Genomic DNA, 19,891 nt, shown 5'->3' on the forward strand with positions numbered 1-19,891 from the left:
GTCTATCTTTGCCAGACACGGGATCCCCTCAACAGTAAGAACGGACAATGGTCCCCAGTTTTCATCTGATCTTTTTTGTCAGTTTGCAAAAGGCTGGTCATTTCAACACATCACATCAAGCCCAAGATTCCCTCAGAGTAACGGGGAAGCAGAACGAGCAGTGAGAACCATCAAACACATGCTGAAGAAGGAGTCTGACCCTTATCTAGCACTCATGACCTACCGAGCCACCCCTTTATCCAATGGTCATAGTCCAGCTGAACTGCTGATGGGTAGACGCCTTAGAACCACACTGCCCGTAGTACCATCTTCTCTCCGACCCAGATGGACTAATCTGCAACAACTGAGACAGAAGGAGCAAGAAAGTAAAAAGAGACAGCAGCGTGACTTCAACAGACGACACAGAGCTCACCATCTGCCTTGGCTCAACACTGGCGATCATGTCTGGGTGTCAGACACCAAGGAAAGAGGGACAGTGCTGAATTCTGCCCACACACCGAGGTCTTACTTGGTGGAGACCCCCAGCGGAGTTCTTCGCCGTAATCGACGGCATCTCGTCAACACACCTGTTGCCCCAGGAGAGCCTGAGGACTCGCCTGATGCTCCACCGGACACCGCTGCCGCGGAACCACTGCCAGCAGTGCACAATTCTGCTGAACAGGAACACTTGCAGCCCAGCAGTCCTGATCAGAAAAGATACCCGGCAAGAGAGAGAAGTTTTGTTACTTGTTAGAGTAATGAGTGGCCCAAGGGGCAGAATAACCCCCTCACTCATTTGAAGGACTGAGCAGTCTACCTCACCTTCATAGTTAGTTGTGTGATGTTGAGTGTTTTGTATGTGACTTTATGTATTGTGATTTTGTAAAGTTCGAGTAATCTCTGTTGAGAATATTCAATTGTAAGAAAAGGACATTACAAATATAGAGTATAACATTGAAGAAATGGTAGAATGAGTTCAATAACGAGTTGACAGTAAAACAAAGAAATATTGATACTTAAGTGAAATGTTTATTACAGAACTAAGAAAGGGGGATGTTATGTTAGTGAATGAATGCTGCCCCCTAGAGGCTAGAGAGTTCGGGAGTTGAGGATGTACTGAACACGTTAGAGTAAAGCTCCAGTCATCTATACCAATCCGGTGTTGTCTCGTCCTTCTTAAGTTATAGGGTCTACACCTAATAACACAACAGGCTGCGGTCATCTTATTCACTAGTCATGCACTGGAACCGGCTCTTGAAGTAGTAGAAGTCACTCCCGGTGTTATTAGAGGGGGAATAGCGGAACTTGGCATAGGCCTTTTCACTCTCCGATTTGCCCCACGGCAACTTGATCTTTGAAGCGTGGCTCACCACAACGTCGCTGCAGGAGCCAATGTGAAGAGAGCCCAGCCCGTCAACAAAAAACTCTAGAGGGAGAGAGGGGACAGCAACAGGGCCGGATTAACAATTTTCTGTGCCCTGGGCAACAAGGTTTAAGGCCCCCCCCCCCTGTGTTTGATGTGATGCTAGTTACGGATGTCCCAAAAAATTGAGAGTGCGCGAAGCGCGCGAGCGAATTTTTTGGGCCTTTATTTGAGCGCAAAATAGTTTTTTGAGCTTTATGTAAAATAAACATTTTACAAGCCGTTTTTCAATTGGTAAAATCTTGGCAGACAGTAGGTAAGAAAGTAACAGCTAGCTGGCGCAGTTACTTGTAAAATGCATTGATAATGTTTAACAGTTAAATCTCAATCTAGCTTGCACCTAACTAAATTAACATATTTGAGTGTGCTAACATTAGCAATAACGTCAGCAAGTTTGAGGTGTATGCATAGGCTAACCATTAAATTAGCAGCACATTTCCCGTATTTAACAATGATTAAACATGGACTTACCTGAAAGTGATGCACGGGCACCATCTCGCAGTCTCTTTCTTTCTTTTTTCCTTCTCCTGACTCCTGTTATCGTTTTAAGCCCATCTTAGAAAAGTTGACCTAGCCTACTGTCAAAGTTCGTCAGCCCACTGAGGGAAGGGCACCCACAGCAAGCTTGGGAAGTTGAGTGTGTAGCCTATTTGTTTTTTTTGTTTTTTTTTGGGGGGGGGGGGGCACCATCGTAACTTTTTGTGAGCATTTAAATAGGCTACATCTCTTGTTCTGCCTGTTTTGTAATATACGTGTCTAATATTTCTATACTAAAATAATATCGGTATTATAAGTATTATAACTATGATGATTTTTCAGTTGGCTATTTTTTGGTGCCCCCTCAGGAGTTGGTGCCCTACGCACAGCGCGTAGTGAGCGTTATGGGAGCGGCGGCACTGGCTACTACTAGACTACACAAACACGTGATTTTAACATAACATTTTGATCGAACGAGTTGTAATAAAGTACTCACATTAAGGAAAGTTAGGACTGCGTTCATAACGTGATGTAACATTTTAGTTGACATTGTCCAGGGCCCCTTAGATGTCATGTGCCCCTGGGCAAGTGCCCAGTTGCCCTAATGGTTAATCCGGCCCTGGACAGCAACTATTCATGCAAACTATAAAAATGAGTGAATCATTGGTAGCAATGACAGGAGGGTTTGTGCACACATCATAAAAGAGATGAGGACAGGGGGAAAGATCCATATAGATTGGTGGGTGGGGACACAGACAGAAAGATAACAGTGAAAGGAGTCCTGGAAAACAGCGTCAGGTGAACTGTACTTAGCAGAGCACTGTGGGTGTGCGCACAGGTCCAGAGGTCAACACCTACCCAGATGAGCCGCTCGTGCCAGACGGGGGTCGAAGCCCACCTGCCTCGCCTTGTCCGTCCTCGCCATGAAGAAATTGATGACGCCGTCTGCGACCACGCAGTTGGGATAGCCCTCAATGGTGTGGTGGTAGCCCCGCCTTATGTGTAAGCAGTCCCCATCTTGGCCACCTTCTTCCACAGAGATGGTGTGGCGGAAGGTGGCAGTGTACCCGGTCGCCTCCATCACCGCACCGCCCACCTGACAAAAGTACCAAGAAAGATTCCATAGTTTCTGAGGTGGCCAGGGAAAGCGTGAATGGGGCTGCAGTTGCACACAGAATAATTCTGACATCCTAGTTTACATGCTGCACGGTTAACCCACAGTAAAAGTTATAACTTGCAGTATATACATTGAATATGCATTATTTATTTCAGTTTGGTGTCCAATATGCTAAGATCTATTTTCAACACATCACTCTTCAGACCTCAAATCACATGACGCAAGCACAAACATCTATTGTCAAACAGTGAAAAAAAAACAGTACCAACTGTCCATTCATGTGATGTCATGACTGTTCGGAGTACTTATACATTAATCCTTCAATAAAAGTCACCTCCAAAGAGTGTCTCTCACAGCCAACAGAGTATGTGAGTACTCTGAGTCTGTTTGTCTGTCAGTCCGTCTGACCGAACAGGAATGGTGGAAGCCCTTACCAGGTCCAAGGTGGTTCTCTCCAAGATGTCCACCATCTTCTCCAGCTTTGTGTTAGCAGAGAAGATGAAGTCATCATCCACCCATAGCACGTACTTGGTGGTCACCTGGGAGATGGCTAGGTTTCTACCAGCAAACCAGCCCTGAAGAGGGAGAGGCCATCTTATGAAGCTCTTTGTGACGATGCATATTATAACTGGCTATACAAATGAAATTGGATCTAGAAACAATCAGATACTAAATGATATGTTAGTGGAAGGTTAGTCTATCTTGTGTAGATTATTTAAAAACCAGAGTTCCAATTGAGGGGAGGCTGGTGGTGGGGACCCATCCATAAAAAAGAACATTACAAATGAACAAAATCCCACTTTGGAGCACACAACGTATAGGTTAGTATAGGTTATTATGTGTATTATGTGTATTTAGAGGTTTAGTACACTGTATTGGATATTGTATATTATTGTATATTAGGAGGTTTACTATATTTTTGCTTATCATAAATGTAATCTATGTTAAACTGAATACTTATATGTTATGTTATGCCAGGTTGCTTTGCGTTGTCTTGTCCTAAGAATTTCAGTGCCCAGTCTGACCCTGTGTTGTTCTGTGCATCTGACAATAGAAGACTTGAACTTGAACTACTTCCCCTCCCAATGTCCTCTGAAACCACGTGAACACTGTTTAAAGCGGATGCCAAAAAAGGGGCAGCTTACTCTTTTATGACACATTTAGTAGGTTTTCACCGGATGAGGTTGTCTCACCTTTAAATATGGCATGGTGTAATGCTCTATGTGGGGGCCCTTGACTGGCTGGGGCTCCTCGTTGTCGTCGGCGACCACTATGACAATGTCAGGGTAGTACTGCCGTATGCTGTCAATCAAGTCCTGTAATTTATCATAGCGCAGGAAGGTCTTGGTAGCGATGGTGACAAGGGAACTGATACCAGATACTGGGAAGAAATGAAACCGTTTATACAAAAATAGGTTGATTCCACTCTAAAAACGAAACATTTATTTTGACCCTGTTTAATTTCAGACAAACAACTGTATAACACACCTTCTTCTTTGAAGGCTGGTTTCACGAGTTTTGGGGTGATGACATGTCCAACAGTGATTGTAAAGACTGAGTGGTGTCCATGGGTTTCCATCTGAACTGGAAGAGCACAGGATATGGTCACTATGGATACAAACACTTATTAATCTTAACGTCTTTGTCACATCACAACAGTAGAAAAACAAAAGACGTATTTTCCATTCTGTCTTAAACAGGAATTCATTATTCCCAATCTATGTGTGTGTTGTACTGGATTCAAATGAATTTGTTTCATTTGAAGTCAGGTGGCTGAGCGGTTAGGTAATCGGGCTAGTAATCTGAAGGTTGCCAGTTCAATTCCTGGCTGTGCCAAATGACGTTGTGTCCTTGGGCAAGGCACTTCACCCTACTTGCCTCGGGGGAATGTCCCTGTACTTACTGTAAGTCGCTCTGGATAAGAGCGTCTGCTAAATGACAATGTAAATGTTTGTTTCACTTAGCGTCGGTACTACAGTATAGATAGTGAGATGCAAACCGGTTGCTGCAACAAACACAGCCTCCAGATAAGTGTATGGGTAAACACAGAGCCGTCACAGGGGCAGTGCGACACCCTGTGCAAACTTAACATGCTGTTAGCACCCACAAACAGGGTGCATATCCTGTGCAATAAGCCCTGTTTATTGACATACACTGTGATGCACGCCCAAGAATCACTTTCAACCTGCACAGTGACTTTCCATAATTCCAACAGCTACATATCCTGTGCGTGCGTGTGTTCTTGAGTGCCTTGCTGTGTGTGTGTTAAATGTGAACGTACACCCTGTATCCGTGGAGTTGATAAACATGCCAAAATAGATAGGATGAAAGGTTTAGGAAAAAAAATACTGAAAGTAGAAAAGAAAAACAACTTTGTGATTGCAAACCATAAGAAAACTTTGGGAAGATGACTTTGGGGAAGCAATGACAGAGGGTCAATGGGAAGCAGCACTTGATCTAGTACACACCTCCCCTCCTTGTGCCAGACACGGCCTAATTCAACTTAAAATCCTCCTTAGAGTGTACTGGACCAGGGCTAAATTGGCCAAGATTTTTCCTAGTGTTGACCCTGCGTGTCCCTGCTGTAAAAGTCGCCCAGCCGACCACATACATATGTTCTGGTCTTGCCCTTTTCTCAGGACATTTGGGCCAGACACATTTCAGGCCTACTGCAGCATGTTTGGTATACACATCCCTCCAAAACCAATATGTGCCATATTTGGTTTCACAGAAGAAACTCAATCTCTTAAAGGCAGGGCCTATGCTGTCATAGCATTCACCTCTTTGCTTGCTAGACGTCAGATATTACTCCTGTGGAAAGATCAATCACCACCCACATTCAGTAGATGGATGAGACATTATGTTTTTCCTGAAACTGGAGAAAATTAGATACACACCGGATGGTTCCATACAGAGTTTTGAGAGAACTTGGACCTCTTTCTTGACGTACTTTGAGAGCTTACAAACTCCTTTACACGAAACAGACTAGATACTGATGCCCCCACCATCAATGTGTTAAAAGAAAACTCTGAAGCTCAGACACTGCAGGGGGTTTTCATAGCTGTTTGAAAATGTAAATGCCCTCTAAACTTGCAACACGGAAGACAATTTCCAAGAGAATCCAAACCCATCAAAAGACAGCGGGCAAACAATGTCTTGGCAAGAGAGAACGTCGTGGCTAAACAGCATTCCTTGAATCTAACCACTTCATTGACATTTAGTCATTTAGCAGACGCTCTTATCCAGAGCGACATTCCCCCGAGGCAAGTAGGGTGAAGTGCCTTGCCCAAGGACACAAAGTCATTTTTGCACGGCCAGGGATCGAACTGGCAACCTTCCGATTAACAGCCCGATTCCCATCTGACTCCCTATCATCAACGTCAACACTAGAACTATGCCTTTCTGATACTTGATCTTCTGCTGTACTTTCTACACACAAGGGCAAATTTGTCCTTCAACCAAAATCACTTGATGTTGTTGGAACTCGTTTACAGTCCCAGTGTGCTGCAACTTTACAGACTTGTTGACTCTCTCTCCACCCTTCCACCTCCACCTCCCAACAGTCACCCAAAATACAGCACATGACTTTGGGTTGTATGACTTTCGATGGTTTAGTGCGCGACGGCTCTTTGGTCACCAAGCCATCAAGTATGCCGTGGAGAAGGTTATGGGTGGGGTTGGAATGATGGGTGGCACATGAGAGCAGTTCCAAAATCTCTGTCTTTCATGTCAAAAGGTACTGTGCAACGTGGATGGATTGTTTTCATGGATTGCAGTTCTTCACCCATTGTCTCTGCTCAAACTTGATGTCTATCTGGCGAGCATGATATATTTTACTTGAGGTTTAACAAAATATTAATTTCTGATGTAGCTGACGGTATTTTTTATGGACTCACGTATGTCTGCTGTCCTGGGGTGGAACACAGTGTTTGTGTAGGTGACAAACTGAAGCTGTCGGTTCAAATTCGGAAGATGTCTACTGGACATGCTTATGTGCATTTGCCCCGCCCCTGTGATGAAAACTGCATCCACTGTGGCAGCCACATCAAACGTACCCATGGTGGCAGTCAAATTCACCTATGAGAAAGCACCATGGTGATAAAATGCAAAATAAATGGAAAGTGATCAAGTCCAAACAGGGAAGTGATGCTGATCATACAGCACTTCCTAAAACCCAATTATACAACAAACAGAAAGAACTAGAACCTACCATGTATATGTCTTTAGGCAGTTCCTTCAGACCCAGCCCTTTGGGAAGATCAATAGTGAAAATCGTATTTATTCTAGAGAAAGAGACTTTCTTTATCCGCAAACCAAACTCATTAGTATTCCTTCAGATGGAAATCAACAGCACTTTAATGGTTGCAGAAACTCTCTACTATATGGTTTATCATCTGCTCTTACCAGGGATGATGATAGTCTTGAGGGGTCGTACCTCCAGCCCCTGAGTAGGGTACTGGAGAGGACTGTTAGCCTCTGCTATGATAAGAAGGTCTAGAGCGCTGGAGGACCTAGAGTTGTAATGGGGATGTACGAAAGCATCAATCACACGTGACGTCCATCAAATATATATGGTTCAATTTGACAGTGGGAATTTACAAGGAATTGTGGAATTCTTTTTTCATGCGATGGAAACCGAGTGTGCATGTGTTTGTATGTAGGCATGCATAACCATCCAATTCAATGCTGACATTTCTACCGTTGTCGATGGTGACGTCTGTGTTTTTGTTTTGGAGTCGGGGTGGGGACCAGGGGTGAATATTTCTATGTGTACTGTTTAATACCTCTTCTGGAAACGTTCATACTCCTGTGTCCTGCGATTCTTCACCTCTGAGTCCTGGACGGAGGACAGGAAGTTGTGTGACCACATACGGGGAAACAGCCAGTCAGCGAATGGCACTTGGATGCTTTCATCCCTCTTGCATACGCACGTATCCTGCTTCAGACGACTGGGTGGAGAGCACATCGTTTAAAGAACAACATCACTTTTGGTGACTGTAGGGTGGAGAAACAGGAACACTACTAACGTCTTGATTTCCAGGCAAACGTGCTGCTAACCCAAGTACACCACTGTGGAGGTCACAGTGTTTGGGTTGGTGTGTCACACACTCAACACTGAACAAAAGCATGAGCAGCCAACACGGCTCGTCACTTACCTTGCCACAGTTCCCTTGACATGGAAGGGGATATTATCATGTTCTTCCACCGGTTTATGAAGCTTCTTAAATAGAAAAGTCTTGATGACCAGTTCTGGGCGTTCATTAACTAGGACGTCAGTCGACAAGTTCCATGAATGGAGGGCATAAATCAATACGGCAAGAGCCAGAATAGACAGCAGGGCCTTGCGGGCAGTAGGCCTACTCATCACGGAAATTAGTGCAGAATACAGGGTACAGGGAAGCTGACCAGCGTCTGGTTTGGAATGTGTCTGCAACAGAGGGGGTGTGGGCCAACAGTCAACTCCAGCACACCTTTCAGGAAGTGAAGGTGCACCCTATCAAGACTATCATAATCCCTGGTAACATGAGTCATCTACCATATCACATGTATTCGCATTGCTTTACTGTCATATATAGATATATATCCCATCATCCTTATTTAGTAGGCCCTATGTGAAAACAAATATGCATACGAGAATAGATATTATAATGGGAGGATGGTAGTCATTCGTATTGGCACATATTTGACTGAGTCATTTGTGTCCTGACTTGCAGTACAGGTAACCTCCCCCTGCCTAAGGCAGAAAGACAATCTCCTTGTCTAACGTAAGGGACAGTTTAACATGAGTGAAATCATGTATTATTTATAAAGTAGCCTAAATCATGTACAGCAGATTTCAAAGTGTTGATTAAACACAGAAGTGTTCATTTTACTCGTTGACTGTTTATGTTGGTCCCCTGTCATGGATCTACAGTTTATAAACCTCCCGGATGTTAATTTAACACATTGACATTTGCTGTGTCTTTAGTGCATTGTGTGCCAGCTAAACTTGTTTGTAAACTACAACTGCTACCCTCAGAATATTCGTCATGATGAAATCATAAGTGGCAACAATGACCACACTACCAGTCAAGATTCGCATATTCAAGGGCAAAAAATAAATCCATAAATATCCGCCATAACTTCACCTCGCTCATATAGGCTAGCCTATACGTCCTCCCAACAATGCCAATAACCGTAAAGATATCTAAAAACATTTATTGAATTTGATTTTTACCATCAATAACAACGACTCATTTACTCCACAAAAGATAGTGGGCTTAATTTCCAGGACCGTTTAGTAGAATCCTTATTTATATTTACAATTGACTTAAACTACTTAACGTAGAAATACGATATGCTTGGTTCAAAGACGAAGCCAAATTTACCTCTCGAATTTTCTACCTGTCCGTAATTAGCCGGTGTTGTAAAGTTTATGCCGTGAGAATCTCCAACCTGTTTTTGTAATGTCCAGATGTGGGCGCTGTCAAAGATTTCGATGCAAGAAAGGATGGACTATGGGAAAGTAGATAGAGTTGAATGAAAAACTGCGTGTACAGAATTAAATGCGCAAATTATGTGCTGACCCGGACTTGAAAAAGGGGTGAAGAAATAAAACAGAATTAGCTTCGATCGACTCACCTCTGTAACAAATGTTTTGCTCCAGGCTTAAGCCTAGCAGTAGCCTATGCACCCTTCAAAAAAAGACGAATCATCTTATCTTGAATTTCAGGTTGGTCGCGTTTTATCCAAGCTCCTTTGGCAAGGCGAGATATTGTATCTCTTTTTAAGCAGTTGACGGTTAAACGAAATTATTTCTTTAAAGTGTTTTCCTCCCCCTAAATTATAGGCTACTCTAGACTCCATGAAAACTGGACATGTCCACTCTTGCCAATTCCCTCATTTGTCCACCTTCTGAACTTTGGACTAAAATACTATCCAACCCTCCACCACATCCTACCTCCCAACAATCAGGATAACAACTTCAGACACAACCGTGCACAATATTGCACCTTCCCCGTGCTCTAAACAGTTTTTGCACTTTAACCTGTAAATCTGTTTTTGTACTGTGCAGTGACAAAGTTGAATCTAATCAAATCCCCCCCCCCCCCCCCCCACTCTCTCTGTCCCTCCCCTGTTTCCTAGCTCCCAATACATCTGTGTCTCCTTTACACATCACCCAGCTGGTGTCCATTGTGATTACCCTAACCTGTGCTTTCAGCGTTGCTTCCTTTGTCGATTTGTTTGTTCAGTTTTGGTTGTAGTTCCAAACGTGATTAAGTCTGTCCTTTGAGTTTCTGTTGATCTTTTGCCATTTGTCTTCTGTCTTGTGTCTGAGCTTTTGGAGGTCCTTAATTTTGTAATTTTGGTGAGTAAAAAAATCTTTGTGCTTTTGATCCTGTCTGCCTCCTCCCTTTATGTCCTCTCGCTCTATGGGCTTTGATACTACAGCTCCAGTCAAGACAATAATAACCCATCAAGCAGCTAGGGAACATGCTGTTGGGAGTGTTGTTGAATCCAGGTGCTGAACATGTATGTGTGAGATGTTTTTAATAACTGCAAAGAAAGCAGAGAAGTCTAGGCCCATTTAGCCTAGGCCTTCTTATTTTTGTTTTCAAAGTACAAGCACTTAATTTTTGTGTACATGGCTGCAGGATACAATATTAAATGGTGTCACCTACAAGTTAAAAAAATATATATATATATTCTTTTCATGAATGTGGGAATTTCTTTTTTGCACATTTGTAATGCCACACAATTCAGAACAGCTACAGCCCATCTGATCTGTGAAAAGTCCATTTAACACTTGCTGGCTGCTGGGATTAATGGCCTACTGGAGAAACAGTTTAAGGAACTGGAAAATGATCATTTGAAGTACAAGTAGAATATGATTCAGGTGGGATCAAATGTCACAGTACGAGTGAATAGTGTATAGCAAGGTAACCAGTAAAAGTTGTCATCACCAACCTCAAGAGTTGTAGGGAAAACGCATCTTCCAGACATGTTCCACCCATCTCCTCTTGTTCGTACCCATCATGCTCTCTGTTGGTGGTGGTAGGGGGTAGAGCAACTCAGATTCCAATAAGCTTGCACAGGTGGTGTACTGTTTCCTTAAAACAGGTAAGTCCGCTGGCGTTTCGGCGTGGATTTTATTACTTTTCATCCCGAAAACTGTGGTTAACAGCCGCACCCTCAGTTATTAAAACAATCTGTCCTACCTCCATTTGAAAATGAACCTATGCCCCTGCACTGTAGGATGCAAAGTACTGAGCAAAGGGTAGGGATAATTTGTATATTTCCTTCTAATACATGCTATGATGTATACTGTCATACATAACATTTTCACATGTTGATATTTTCCTTACACATGTCCATATTTGCCCCCTCTATTATAAACTGTTTCTTAATGCTTGGTGAATAAGGACCTCTAGTGGCCACTGCGCACTTTCACACACTCACACTCCCACTTGACACAGAGAAACACAATTGGAATCAGCATATTGTTCAGATCTCAAGAATTCGAATACATCCATACATTTTGTGCAAACTTCAAATAAGAAAAAAAACAATGTCTCATCGCTGCCCGTGACAGCTGATGCCCTGCCCAAATGCCAAACACGCACACTCACAAAGGCAAAATATACAATTCTCGACCTCACATGCACAGAAAGACTAATGCTGGTGCTAAAATGGATTTTACCTTACACGAAAAATAATAAAAATATGTATTTAATCGTCCTCTGAATAATTTGTGTGTAAGGACATTGAAGTTGGGGGGCAAGTGGGAATGACTACCCAGGGCCCCAGGGGGGAGGGGGGGCTTGGAGTAAAAATGTGCTTAACCCTTGTGTTATCTTCGGGTCATTCTGACCCATCAGTCATTGTGACCCACCGTCGTATTGCGACAAATTTACCACATACAAAAACAAAGTGAAGCATTTTCTTTTAACCGTTGGGCTGTCTCAGACCCCCACATTGCAAAGGTTAAAAGAAAATTATTTTTATTTGTTTTTATATTGGGTAAAATTGGGTAAACACAACGATGGTTCGTTATGAACCTTTTGGTCATATGACCTGAAGGCAGCACAAGGGTTCATGAAAAAAATTGACATAACCAATATGGGAAGGGAGGGGGGGGGGCACATTGCTGTTCGGGCCCAACATTGTTAGTGGCGCCCCTGTGTGTAGGTTTAGCCCGTAATTTCAAGCACGTTACACTGTGGGCACTGGGCAGAAGCTCAGACAGCTGCTGTTTTGCAGCCACTAAATTCCTTTGATTTAGTCTATTTACCAAAGAGGTTGTGTACCTTGACCCTCTCCCCTCATGGATCATGATGACTTTGTTAATGTTCAACTCTTGAAAAGGTTGAATTTTAATTGAGTAGCCTGCTGAACATAGCCTATAGTTATTAGGAAACTACGCGATCCGCAGGTCTGTTAATTAGGTACAATATGATGAAATGATGTTAAGTACGATATGCTTTATTGTAAAACAGGATATTGGAATAATTTTTAAATGTAGGTTATTTATGCAGTAATATTTATTTAAATGATTTAAAGGAAAGTCCACTAAGCACTAACACAATTTGAATTTCGGAAAGGCGGGCTGTAGTGTACGCAACCCAAAATTGTCCAATGAGATGCTACCATTTCAGAGATTACTCCGTGATTCTGAAGAATGTGATTCTTAAGCACCAGGATACTCGTGTTTTCATTAATTTCACAGAGCGAATGAGTAGCACAAGGCCTTCACATTTAACGCTCATACTGAGAACATTTGTGGGTAGGAAATTGTTGACAATGATGTCGCGTCACCCAATAGTTTAAAATGGACCAACACAAGATAGGATTTTCTCCGGCGGCGATGTCTTGCAAATGTAGACTATCTTTCCAATATGGGCCTGTCTAAAGAGTCTGATCTTCGCTCAAAGGTAAATGAGACATTTGTCGGAAAATAACATGGGTAAAGAATAACATGAAACCAATTTTTCCTCATAAAATTGCGTAGCCTAATAGTTTTTCCTAAATTGTAGGCTACATACGTCTAGAAAAAGAGGTGGATTTAACGCAAAGCTGGATTTGACTCATGGAGGACCTGTCACCGTTGATTGTCATTATCGGCTTTTCTGTAGCCTGTCAGTGCCGTTTCCAAGCAGTCAGTTTATATAAAAAATGATTTCACATTGTTGTTGGTAGTAGGCTATAACGGTAGCCTAAGATATGACGCTAAACTGCCGTAACACATAACGGCATTGTCATTTGGTATGGTAATTCTTGTCAATGGCAACAACAAAAAAACGGTAGCTGACGTTAATGCCAATCAACTAATTTAATGGTGAGAAATATATCCTGTTGTCGCGGGAAGCTTAAGTGAACAGAAGCAGCTTATGCTACCTTTGGACAGCAAATAAATAGGCTAATGTGTGTTTTGGGTATGAACCCCAGCCTTCAGTTTTCAGTACATTATCAGTTCGCTTTGCAATGGATACAAACTGTACTTTGTTAAGGATTAAGACAGTGAGAGTCCCTGTCAGTGCACTCAACCCAAATTGTCACACAGATTTAGACAAAATGTGTCTTTCTCTAATAGGTTTGAAGGTAAAAGAAAAAACACACTTTTATCCTAGTATTACTTTCTTCAGGAACCTTCCAAATACCATACCTGCAAAAAAAGCATTTCTAACTTGCAAAGCAGTAGTGTATCATAATTTGACACAATCTGTGTCACTTTACATTTTAACAACCCCAGGACACCATAAATTACTCCTCCTCCCTACCCTCGGCCGGTGATTGGTTAGGTGTTTGATAAGCCTATTTAGGTAACTCCTTACAGGTGCAGGGTGTGCCTTCAAAGTAGGATTCTTATGTCCTGAGTGACTTTTATATATGTACATGTGTATAAATAAGTATATTTATTTGATATATGAATCAAAGGATTGACACTCCTGCTGTGTTTGACCCTCAGACTGTCATGCTGTGACCATGAAGGGTCTATCCTCCAGATGTGCCTTCTGCCTGGGCTTCCTAGTGGGGACTCTCAGCCTGCACTTCTTCCTGAGGCAGGTGTGGTTCGAGAGGAGCTTCCCTGTGCTCGCAGAGCTCCAGGAAAGCCCAGCGGCAACTGTGGAGCGACAGGCCAGTGGCAGCCATCGCTGGAGGAAGGAAGGAGCTGCCCTTGTCAACCTCCACCACCCTCATCACATAGGTACGCTTTTGAAGTCCACTAGAGGAGGTTTCAGATCATATGACATTGATTTGAAAATGTGCAATCCCCAAATGAATTGTCTTTTTATATATTTAGCCATTATCTGAAGTAAACAAGTTGCATCGTAAAAACCTGTATCTTAACTCCTAAAAGTCTTGAGAATGATTAAAGCTGTGTGATGATGTACGTCCGTGGCTCATGCTTCAGACGAGGACAACAGTGTAGCAGATGAGCTGTATCAGAAGGTCCGGATCCTGTGCTGGGTCATGACTGGGCCCAGCAACCTCCACAGCAAGGCCCACCACGTCAAGGCCACTTGGAGCCGCCACTGTAACCTGGTGGTGTTCATGAGCTCTGTGGACGACCCTGACTTCCCCACCGTGGGCCTGGGGACTGGGGAGGGCCGCGACCAGCTCTACTGGAAGACCATCCGCGCCTTCCACTACGCCTACGAGCACCACGCCCATCAGGCAGACTGGTTTCTCAAGGCGGACGATGACACTTTTGTGGTGGTGGACAACCTGCGCTGGATCCTGTCCAATCACACGTCCGATGAGCCCGTCTACTTTGGAAAGCGCTTCAAGCCGTATGCCAAGCAGGGCTACATGAGTGGCGGCGCTGGGTACGTGCTGAGCAAAGAGGCCCTCAGGAGGTTCGTAGAGGGGTTCCGGACTAAGGTGTGCGCACACACCACGCCTGTAGAGGACCTGGCGCTGGGCCAGTGCCTGGAGAAGATGGGCGTTCTGGCAGGGGACTCTAGAGACACGCTGCAGCGTGAGACCTTCCACCCTTTTGTGCCGGAACACCACCTCACCGGAAAGTTCTCCAAGAGCTTCTGGTACTGGAACTACTGCTACTACCCCATTGTGGAGGCAAGTGTTCCGAACGTTCTCTCTCTTTCACGTGCAGTGAAGTTGTGTGTTTGAACACAGGTTACACATGGTTTAGGACTGATGAGCCATTTCAGTTGGGATCACCATTGCTGCATTCAATCTAAAACCACATCTAGTACCAAACAAAGAAACATATTTGCAAGAGTTAGTCCAAACCATACAAGTAATGTTGCTTAAACAAATCAGCTTGTGGATTAGGCCTGTTTTTTGCAATACGGAATGAGCTGTGACAGTCAGGCCAGGGAGGAACATTCTGGAAAAGCCTTTAATTCCATTAGCCTCCATCTGTCTTTAAAAAAAGGAAACTAACAGCTCTAATATCCATCTTATTGGGTGTGGGCATTGCAGTATAATCAACTCAATGTTATTTTTACAAACAAGTTTATATTTATTATTTTTGAAGATCTAAGTGAAAAATAACTACATTTATGAACACTGTGTGATCTCTGCCTATTGAGATTCTCTGTACAAAGAAAGAGAGATGAAATGAGATGAATGCTTAAGTGGATGATTGCATTGGAAACAATGCCTTGTCCACAATGGCAAAATTACCCAATTTGTTACAGATAATGCTGCTAATTGTTTGTTTTCCATTTTTATGAGGCCCTACTACGCCTCTGTTAGACAGTTGATCATTAGTGAAGGCCACAATGCGTCTGGCGTAAACAAGCCACTTTGACATGGTATCAACAAAACGCAACATCAAATCTTTATCCGACTGTCAATAAGAATACTGAGTTTTGCTGCAGACCTTAAATCACTTGCAAATGCCTTACACTGTAGCAAACGCATTCTAATAAAGGAAGATAAGACCAAACATACATTCTATTTAACCTCACTGAAGGTTCTTATTGTGTGTTGTGACTTGTGCTGGTGTTTAACCTGCGTGTGTTCTGTTCAACCAGGGACCCCAGTGCTGCTCAGACCTGGCGGTGTCGTTCCACTACGTGGAAGCAGAGCTCATGTACACACTAGAGTATTTCACCTACCACCTACGACCCTACGGCTACAGATACCGTTACCACCCCACCCCACCCCGGGACCTGGCCTCGCCAGCACACACAGACAGGGGGAGGGCGGCGGACGAGGGGACTGAGGTAGTAACCCTGCCAACCTCTGTCACCATGGTCACTGGGGAAAAGCTCACGGCAGTGTCATTGAGGGTTGCAGATGAAGTTTTGAATTCAACGACAACGCCCAACCGAACTGCAGTCACACTGGACAATGGCATTTTGAGTAATTGAAACTGTGATTTAAAACAGTTACAGTACCAAGTTATTTTCTTTTTTCTTTGCTATTGTGTACATTTTGGGGTGAAATTTGACTATTGCACTTGAATTTCATTTGAAGGCATTGTGTAGAGTTTTGTACTGCAATCGTTATCATTTGTGATAGGTTAATTTGTATTATTATTGACCCTCACCTGAAATAACCTTTAATCACTGAAGTTGCAGCGTTCATGCTTGTTACTGTATTTGATTATGCCATAAACATTTGTTCTGGGGGCTTTTGTAGATACTGAAAGTTATCCCCGAGTAGGAGTGTACCCCTATGTCAGCTATCTTGAACAGTTACTTTCTAAAAAGGATCAATTAATATTGATTCCAATAGTCAATTCCATTATGTCATCAAGGAGTTACTGCCTTTATGCTTGGAAAAATTGGTCGGCACATACAGTATTATTTACTTAATTTGTGTGGTGTACAAAAGCTTTTGCGATGATTGTAAAATTATATTTGAATAAATTCAAACTGTTGATGTAGTAATGTCTGATGCATTTCAGCATTCAGAACAATTTAAGGTGTATGCATCTCAAATGTTGAGGTGGGTAACTTGTTTCCATCCAATCTCAAGATAGCACCCTCCTAAGACGAGCAAAGCTGAATAATTCACAGAACAATAAACATTTTACATTGACCTGGACGGAAAAATTAAGAAATACATCCAAAACGGATTCACATCAGCAGTAATAAACAGAATTGTTGATTTCCATTTTTATTTACAAAAATGCGGTTTACTTTATCTTGGAGGAAAGGAACACTATGGTAAAGAAATAGTTCTCATTTAGCTTTTGCTTTTATCAGATAAAACGTCTTATACAAACTTTAAACTTTATGCTGTAAAGCCTAGGTGCTTTAATTAACTCGTGCATGTCTCTGTCAGTTTAGTTAATTCATTTTGTAAAAGGTTAAAATAAATAATGAAACTTAAGTTTCATCATCTGTAGTGTGAAGAACGTCTACAAGCCGCGACGAAACCTGCAGCAAAACAAGGACATTTGAACAATTATACAAATTAAAATGTTCTTTTCACAATGTGTAACATTGTAGTTAATAGAGTGAGATAAAGATGGTTGTAATTTAACTATTCAAAGTATTACCATCATAACAGATTACCTATACTTCTTTACCAGAATGAGCTTTTGTGATAACGTACTATGTACATTGTACTCATACAAAATCGTATGGTTGTAAGCGTTATATTGTAGGAGGGTAAAATGACAGGGTGCTCACCTAAGTCTGCACTTGTTGTAAAATATGCCTTTTGTCTCTGGGTTAGCTTTCCTCCAGGGACCAGCGTTACCTGTTGGAGCCGCAGAGAGAGATGCAGTACAAACAAAGGCTACATCATCACTGTATTGGTGTAAAAAATAAACGTTCTAACACGTCTGCGCCCATTAACTCACCAGGCTCTGAATTCCTCCGTCCCATGAGTCCAACAAATATGTCATGCATTTCTCCTGCAATTAAACACCTTGGGTTATTTTAATTGAGCTCACAGACTATTTTAAATAACACTATTAACACAGTATTCTTATTGTTACATGCTATGATAGATTCGTTTATATGTGTGATTGGAGAGCACTTACTTTTTTGTTGGGATTGTACACCATTTGTATCTGAAACAAGAAAAGGTTATGTAAATGCATGCAATATTCATAGCATCAAAATTAGTTTTATCTTATATTTGCTGAAGCGTAACAGAATTGGGTTCTACTATAATTTACTTTACGCAAGTTTTTTGTTGTTGTGAAAAACAGATCTGTAAGCAACTGAAATGAAATGAGGCCTAATCATGCCTAATGTAAATGCGATGACATCGAAAGCTAGTTATTGAAACAATCGTTACGGTGACAATATGGTTATCGATCATGACTATTCAACATGGCACGATTGAATAAGGAGAAATCGGTAACTTTACCCGCATTTCGTCTACCCATCAGACCCACAAAACTGTCATAGTCCACGTCGCTGTACCTCTTCAGAAGATTGCGCTTCATCTCACCTAAACCTGGGATTTCCTGTAATGACGGAAAATTATGAGGCAGTGTTTGAAGTTAAGTGTGGAAATATTTTTTTCGGTGCGTACAGTAACAAGAAATACTATAGCCCCCGACCCTGACTCCATAGACTGCTCCACCGTGCCCACACTCAGCACCTTATTCCTTATTACGGCTGAGACTGAGAACCTACACCTGACGATGACCTGCGCGACCCTGGCTCCTCGCATCCGGACTGGCACAATCGGAGTTTCATGACGAGGAACAGTGCCACCAATAGTAATCCTCTTCTCATCTTCTTTGGACCACCTGTTGAAATTACTCGCCATTAATATAGAGGTGGAAAATCGTATATTTGTTTTGTTTAATATTTAAAGAAGCCGACACGGGTACTTGGACACAGAGAATGATTGATCAAGCAACATGTTTGCTAGTAAATATAGTATTTACTTGCAACAAGACAATTTAATACTTTAATTAGACAACCAAACTTCGAGTAGCCTAATTATTCAGTATGCTGCTGCTGCACCTGTTGCCTCAGAATCTATTTGCTGTTCGTGCGTAATGGCGCACGGTCAGGCAAGGATTCGTCTTGAAATTGAAAACCATTGATTTACTTAAGAAATCACTCACTTTAATAATAGGTATATTTCCAATAGGTACTAAATACATTCTATATAATTCTAAAGACTTTGTAGGCTTACAAATTATTTTAAATGTTTTATTGTCTGCGGCTCCAAATGTCCCTGCAGTTTTAGCATAATTCTGCTGTGAAAGAAATTCAAACACGACATTTGATGACATTACTTTTCAAAAATATTTAATTACCTGGTTTATGAGTAGCCAAGTCTGTTGGTGGTTGTGGATACCGCGCGCGCACTGGTGAGTAGGGATGAACGGACAGTATATATCCTGCTGTGAAATCCGCGCGGACAGTGTGAGGTGTCCACCCTTCTGATTATTAAATGATTCCTGATACCCGCGTCGCTCCAATCAGCAGCCTCTGCGTAGGTGGGTTGTTGGATCTTATATCACGTACTCCTGTGGCCACGATCCTATTGATAATCATGCTATAAAAGCTGATGCCAGTGGCGTCTGTCATGCTTCATAAAAAAAAGAAAGTCCACGGTCTGTTTCTTTGCAACAAGGAATATATTTAGAAACATTTCCTGGGGTTGTGCAGTCCAAATGGACTGAAGGCCGCGTGAAAACTTGGTGCAAAACAAGTATCGAGTAAATTGTCATTTTGATTGACAAAAGTTTGATAAAATGTAATTGGACTTACAGTTTTTCTGAATTGCTAAAACACTAAAACCCATTGGCTGAACAAAGTTCTCAGTTGTCTGAACTCATGTAGCTAATTGTGCAGTCTGTTGTCAATACCTTAAACCATTTCACATGGTAAAACACAATTTGCAGATCTCACATAGACTTTTCAGCAAAACTCTAAACACATTCTCATTCTCAAAACACATTCTGCACTCTAATGCACATGTCATCCATACTGGTAAACACAAATGGCAACAATCAAATACAA

At 42.3% G+C, this 19,891-nt stretch overlaps 3 protein-coding genes across 6 annotated transcripts; 1 reads left to right on the top strand and 2 right to left on the bottom strand.

Annotated features, from left to right (window-relative positions):
- Nucleotides 1–992: 992 nt before the first annotated feature.
- On the bottom strand, nt 993–10,369 carry b4galnt1a (beta-1,4-N-acetyl-galactosaminyl transferase 1a). Of its 4 annotated transcripts, none has more exons than XM_062458540.1 (12): nt 9,618–9,947; nt 9,432–9,491; nt 8,153–8,424; nt 7,781–7,945; nt 7,401–7,507; nt 7,207–7,244; nt 6,893–7,073; nt 4,485–4,580; nt 4,190–4,377; nt 3,431–3,571; nt 2,738–2,975; nt 993–1,405 (listed from the first exon to the last, which is right to left on the bottom strand). In XM_062458540.1, exons 3-12 carry the CDS (start codon nt 8,359–8,361, stop codon nt 1,203–1,205), a joined length of 1,566 nt encoding a protein of 521 aa, XP_062314524.1. In that variant the 5' UTR covers nt 8,362–8,424; nt 9,432–9,491; nt 9,618–9,947; the 3' UTR covers nt 993–1,202. The 4 variants fall into 4 exon arrangements, with proteins under 4 accessions (XP_062314524.1, XP_062314523.1, XP_062314526.1 ...); XM_062458539.1 differs by having other exon boundaries at nt 9,365–9,491; XM_062458542.1 differs by lacking the exons at nt 9,432–9,491; nt 9,618–9,947 and adding an exon at nt 10,186–10,369.
- A 2,290-nt stretch (nt 10,370–12,659) lies between these two features.
- On the top strand, nt 12,660–16,836 carry c1galt1la (core 1 synthase, glycoprotein-N-acetylgalactosamine 3-beta-galactosyltransferase 1, like a). The gene is made up of 4 exons (XM_062458543.1): nt 12,660–12,907; nt 13,942–14,181; nt 14,389–15,053; nt 15,980–16,836. The coding sequence occupies exons 2-4, from the start codon at nt 13,959–13,961 to the stop codon at nt 16,316–16,318; spliced, it is 1,227 nt and encodes a 408-aa protein (XP_062314527.1). The 5' UTR covers nt 12,660–12,907; nt 13,942–13,958; the 3' UTR covers nt 16,319–16,836.
- On the bottom strand, nt 16,793–19,321 carry tac3a (tachykinin precursor 3a). Its single transcript, XM_062458544.1, has 7 exons — nt 19,183–19,321; nt 18,548–18,663; nt 18,276–18,375; nt 17,944–17,973; nt 17,761–17,814; nt 17,588–17,657; nt 16,793–17,332 (listed from the first exon to the last, which is right to left on the bottom strand). Exons 2-7 carry the CDS (start codon nt 18,647–18,649, stop codon nt 17,314–17,316), a joined length of 375 nt encoding a protein of 124 aa, XP_062314528.1. The 5' UTR covers nt 18,650–18,663; nt 19,183–19,321; the 3' UTR covers nt 16,793–17,313.
- Nucleotides 19,322–19,891: the final 570 nt, after the last annotated feature.

This window comes from Osmerus eperlanus, chromosome 4 (genome assembly GCF_963692335.1).
Source record: "Osmerus eperlanus chromosome 4, fOsmEpe2.1, whole genome shotgun sequence".
Lineage (NCBI taxonomy): Eukaryota > Metazoa > Chordata > Actinopteri > Osmeriformes > Osmeridae > Osmerus > Osmerus eperlanus.

What these genes read in the sequence shown, in the direction of transcription:
- b4galnt1a (XM_062458542.1), bottom strand. Translation starts at nt 8,361, where the DNA reads ATGAGTAGGCCTACTGCCCGCAAGGCCCTGCTGTCTATTCTGGCTCTT. An exon ending in TGCCTAAAGACATATACATG is followed by an intron (nt 7,074 to 7,206) that starts GTAGGTTCTAGT and finishes GCTTTCTCATAG; the next exon opens with GTGAATTTGACTGCCACCAT. An exon ending in CCCCAGGACAGCAGACATAC is followed by an intron (nt 4,581 to 6,892) that starts GTGAGTCCATAA and finishes GTGCTCTTCCAG; the next exon opens with TTCAGATGGAAACCCATGGA.
- c1galt1la (XM_062458543.1), top strand. Translation starts at nt 13,959, where the DNA reads ATGAAGGGTCTATCCTCCAGATGTGCCTTCTGCCTGGGCTTCCTAGTG. An exon ending in CCACCACCCTCATCACATAG is followed by an intron (nt 14,182 to 14,388) that starts GTACGCTTTTGA and finishes CTCATGCTTCAG; the next exon opens with ACGAGGACAACAGTGTAGCA. An exon ending in GCTACTACCCCATTGTGGAG is followed by an intron (nt 15,054 to 15,979) that starts GCAAGTGTTCCG and finishes CTGTTCAACCAG; the next exon opens with GGACCCCAGTGCTGCTCAGA.
- tac3a (XM_062458544.1), bottom strand. Translation starts at nt 18,649, where the DNA reads ATGAGAAGAGGATTACTATTGGTGGCACTGTTCCTCGTCATGAAACTC. An exon ending in TGTACAATCCCAACAAAAAA is followed by an intron (nt 17,815 to 17,943) that starts GTAAGTGCTCTC and finishes GTTTAATTGCAG; the next exon opens with GAGAAATGCATGACATATTT. An exon ending in ACGGAGGAATTCAGAGCCTG is followed by an intron (nt 17,658 to 17,760) that starts GTGAGTTAATGG and finishes CGGCTCCAACAG; the next exon opens with GTAACGCTGGTCCCTGGAGG.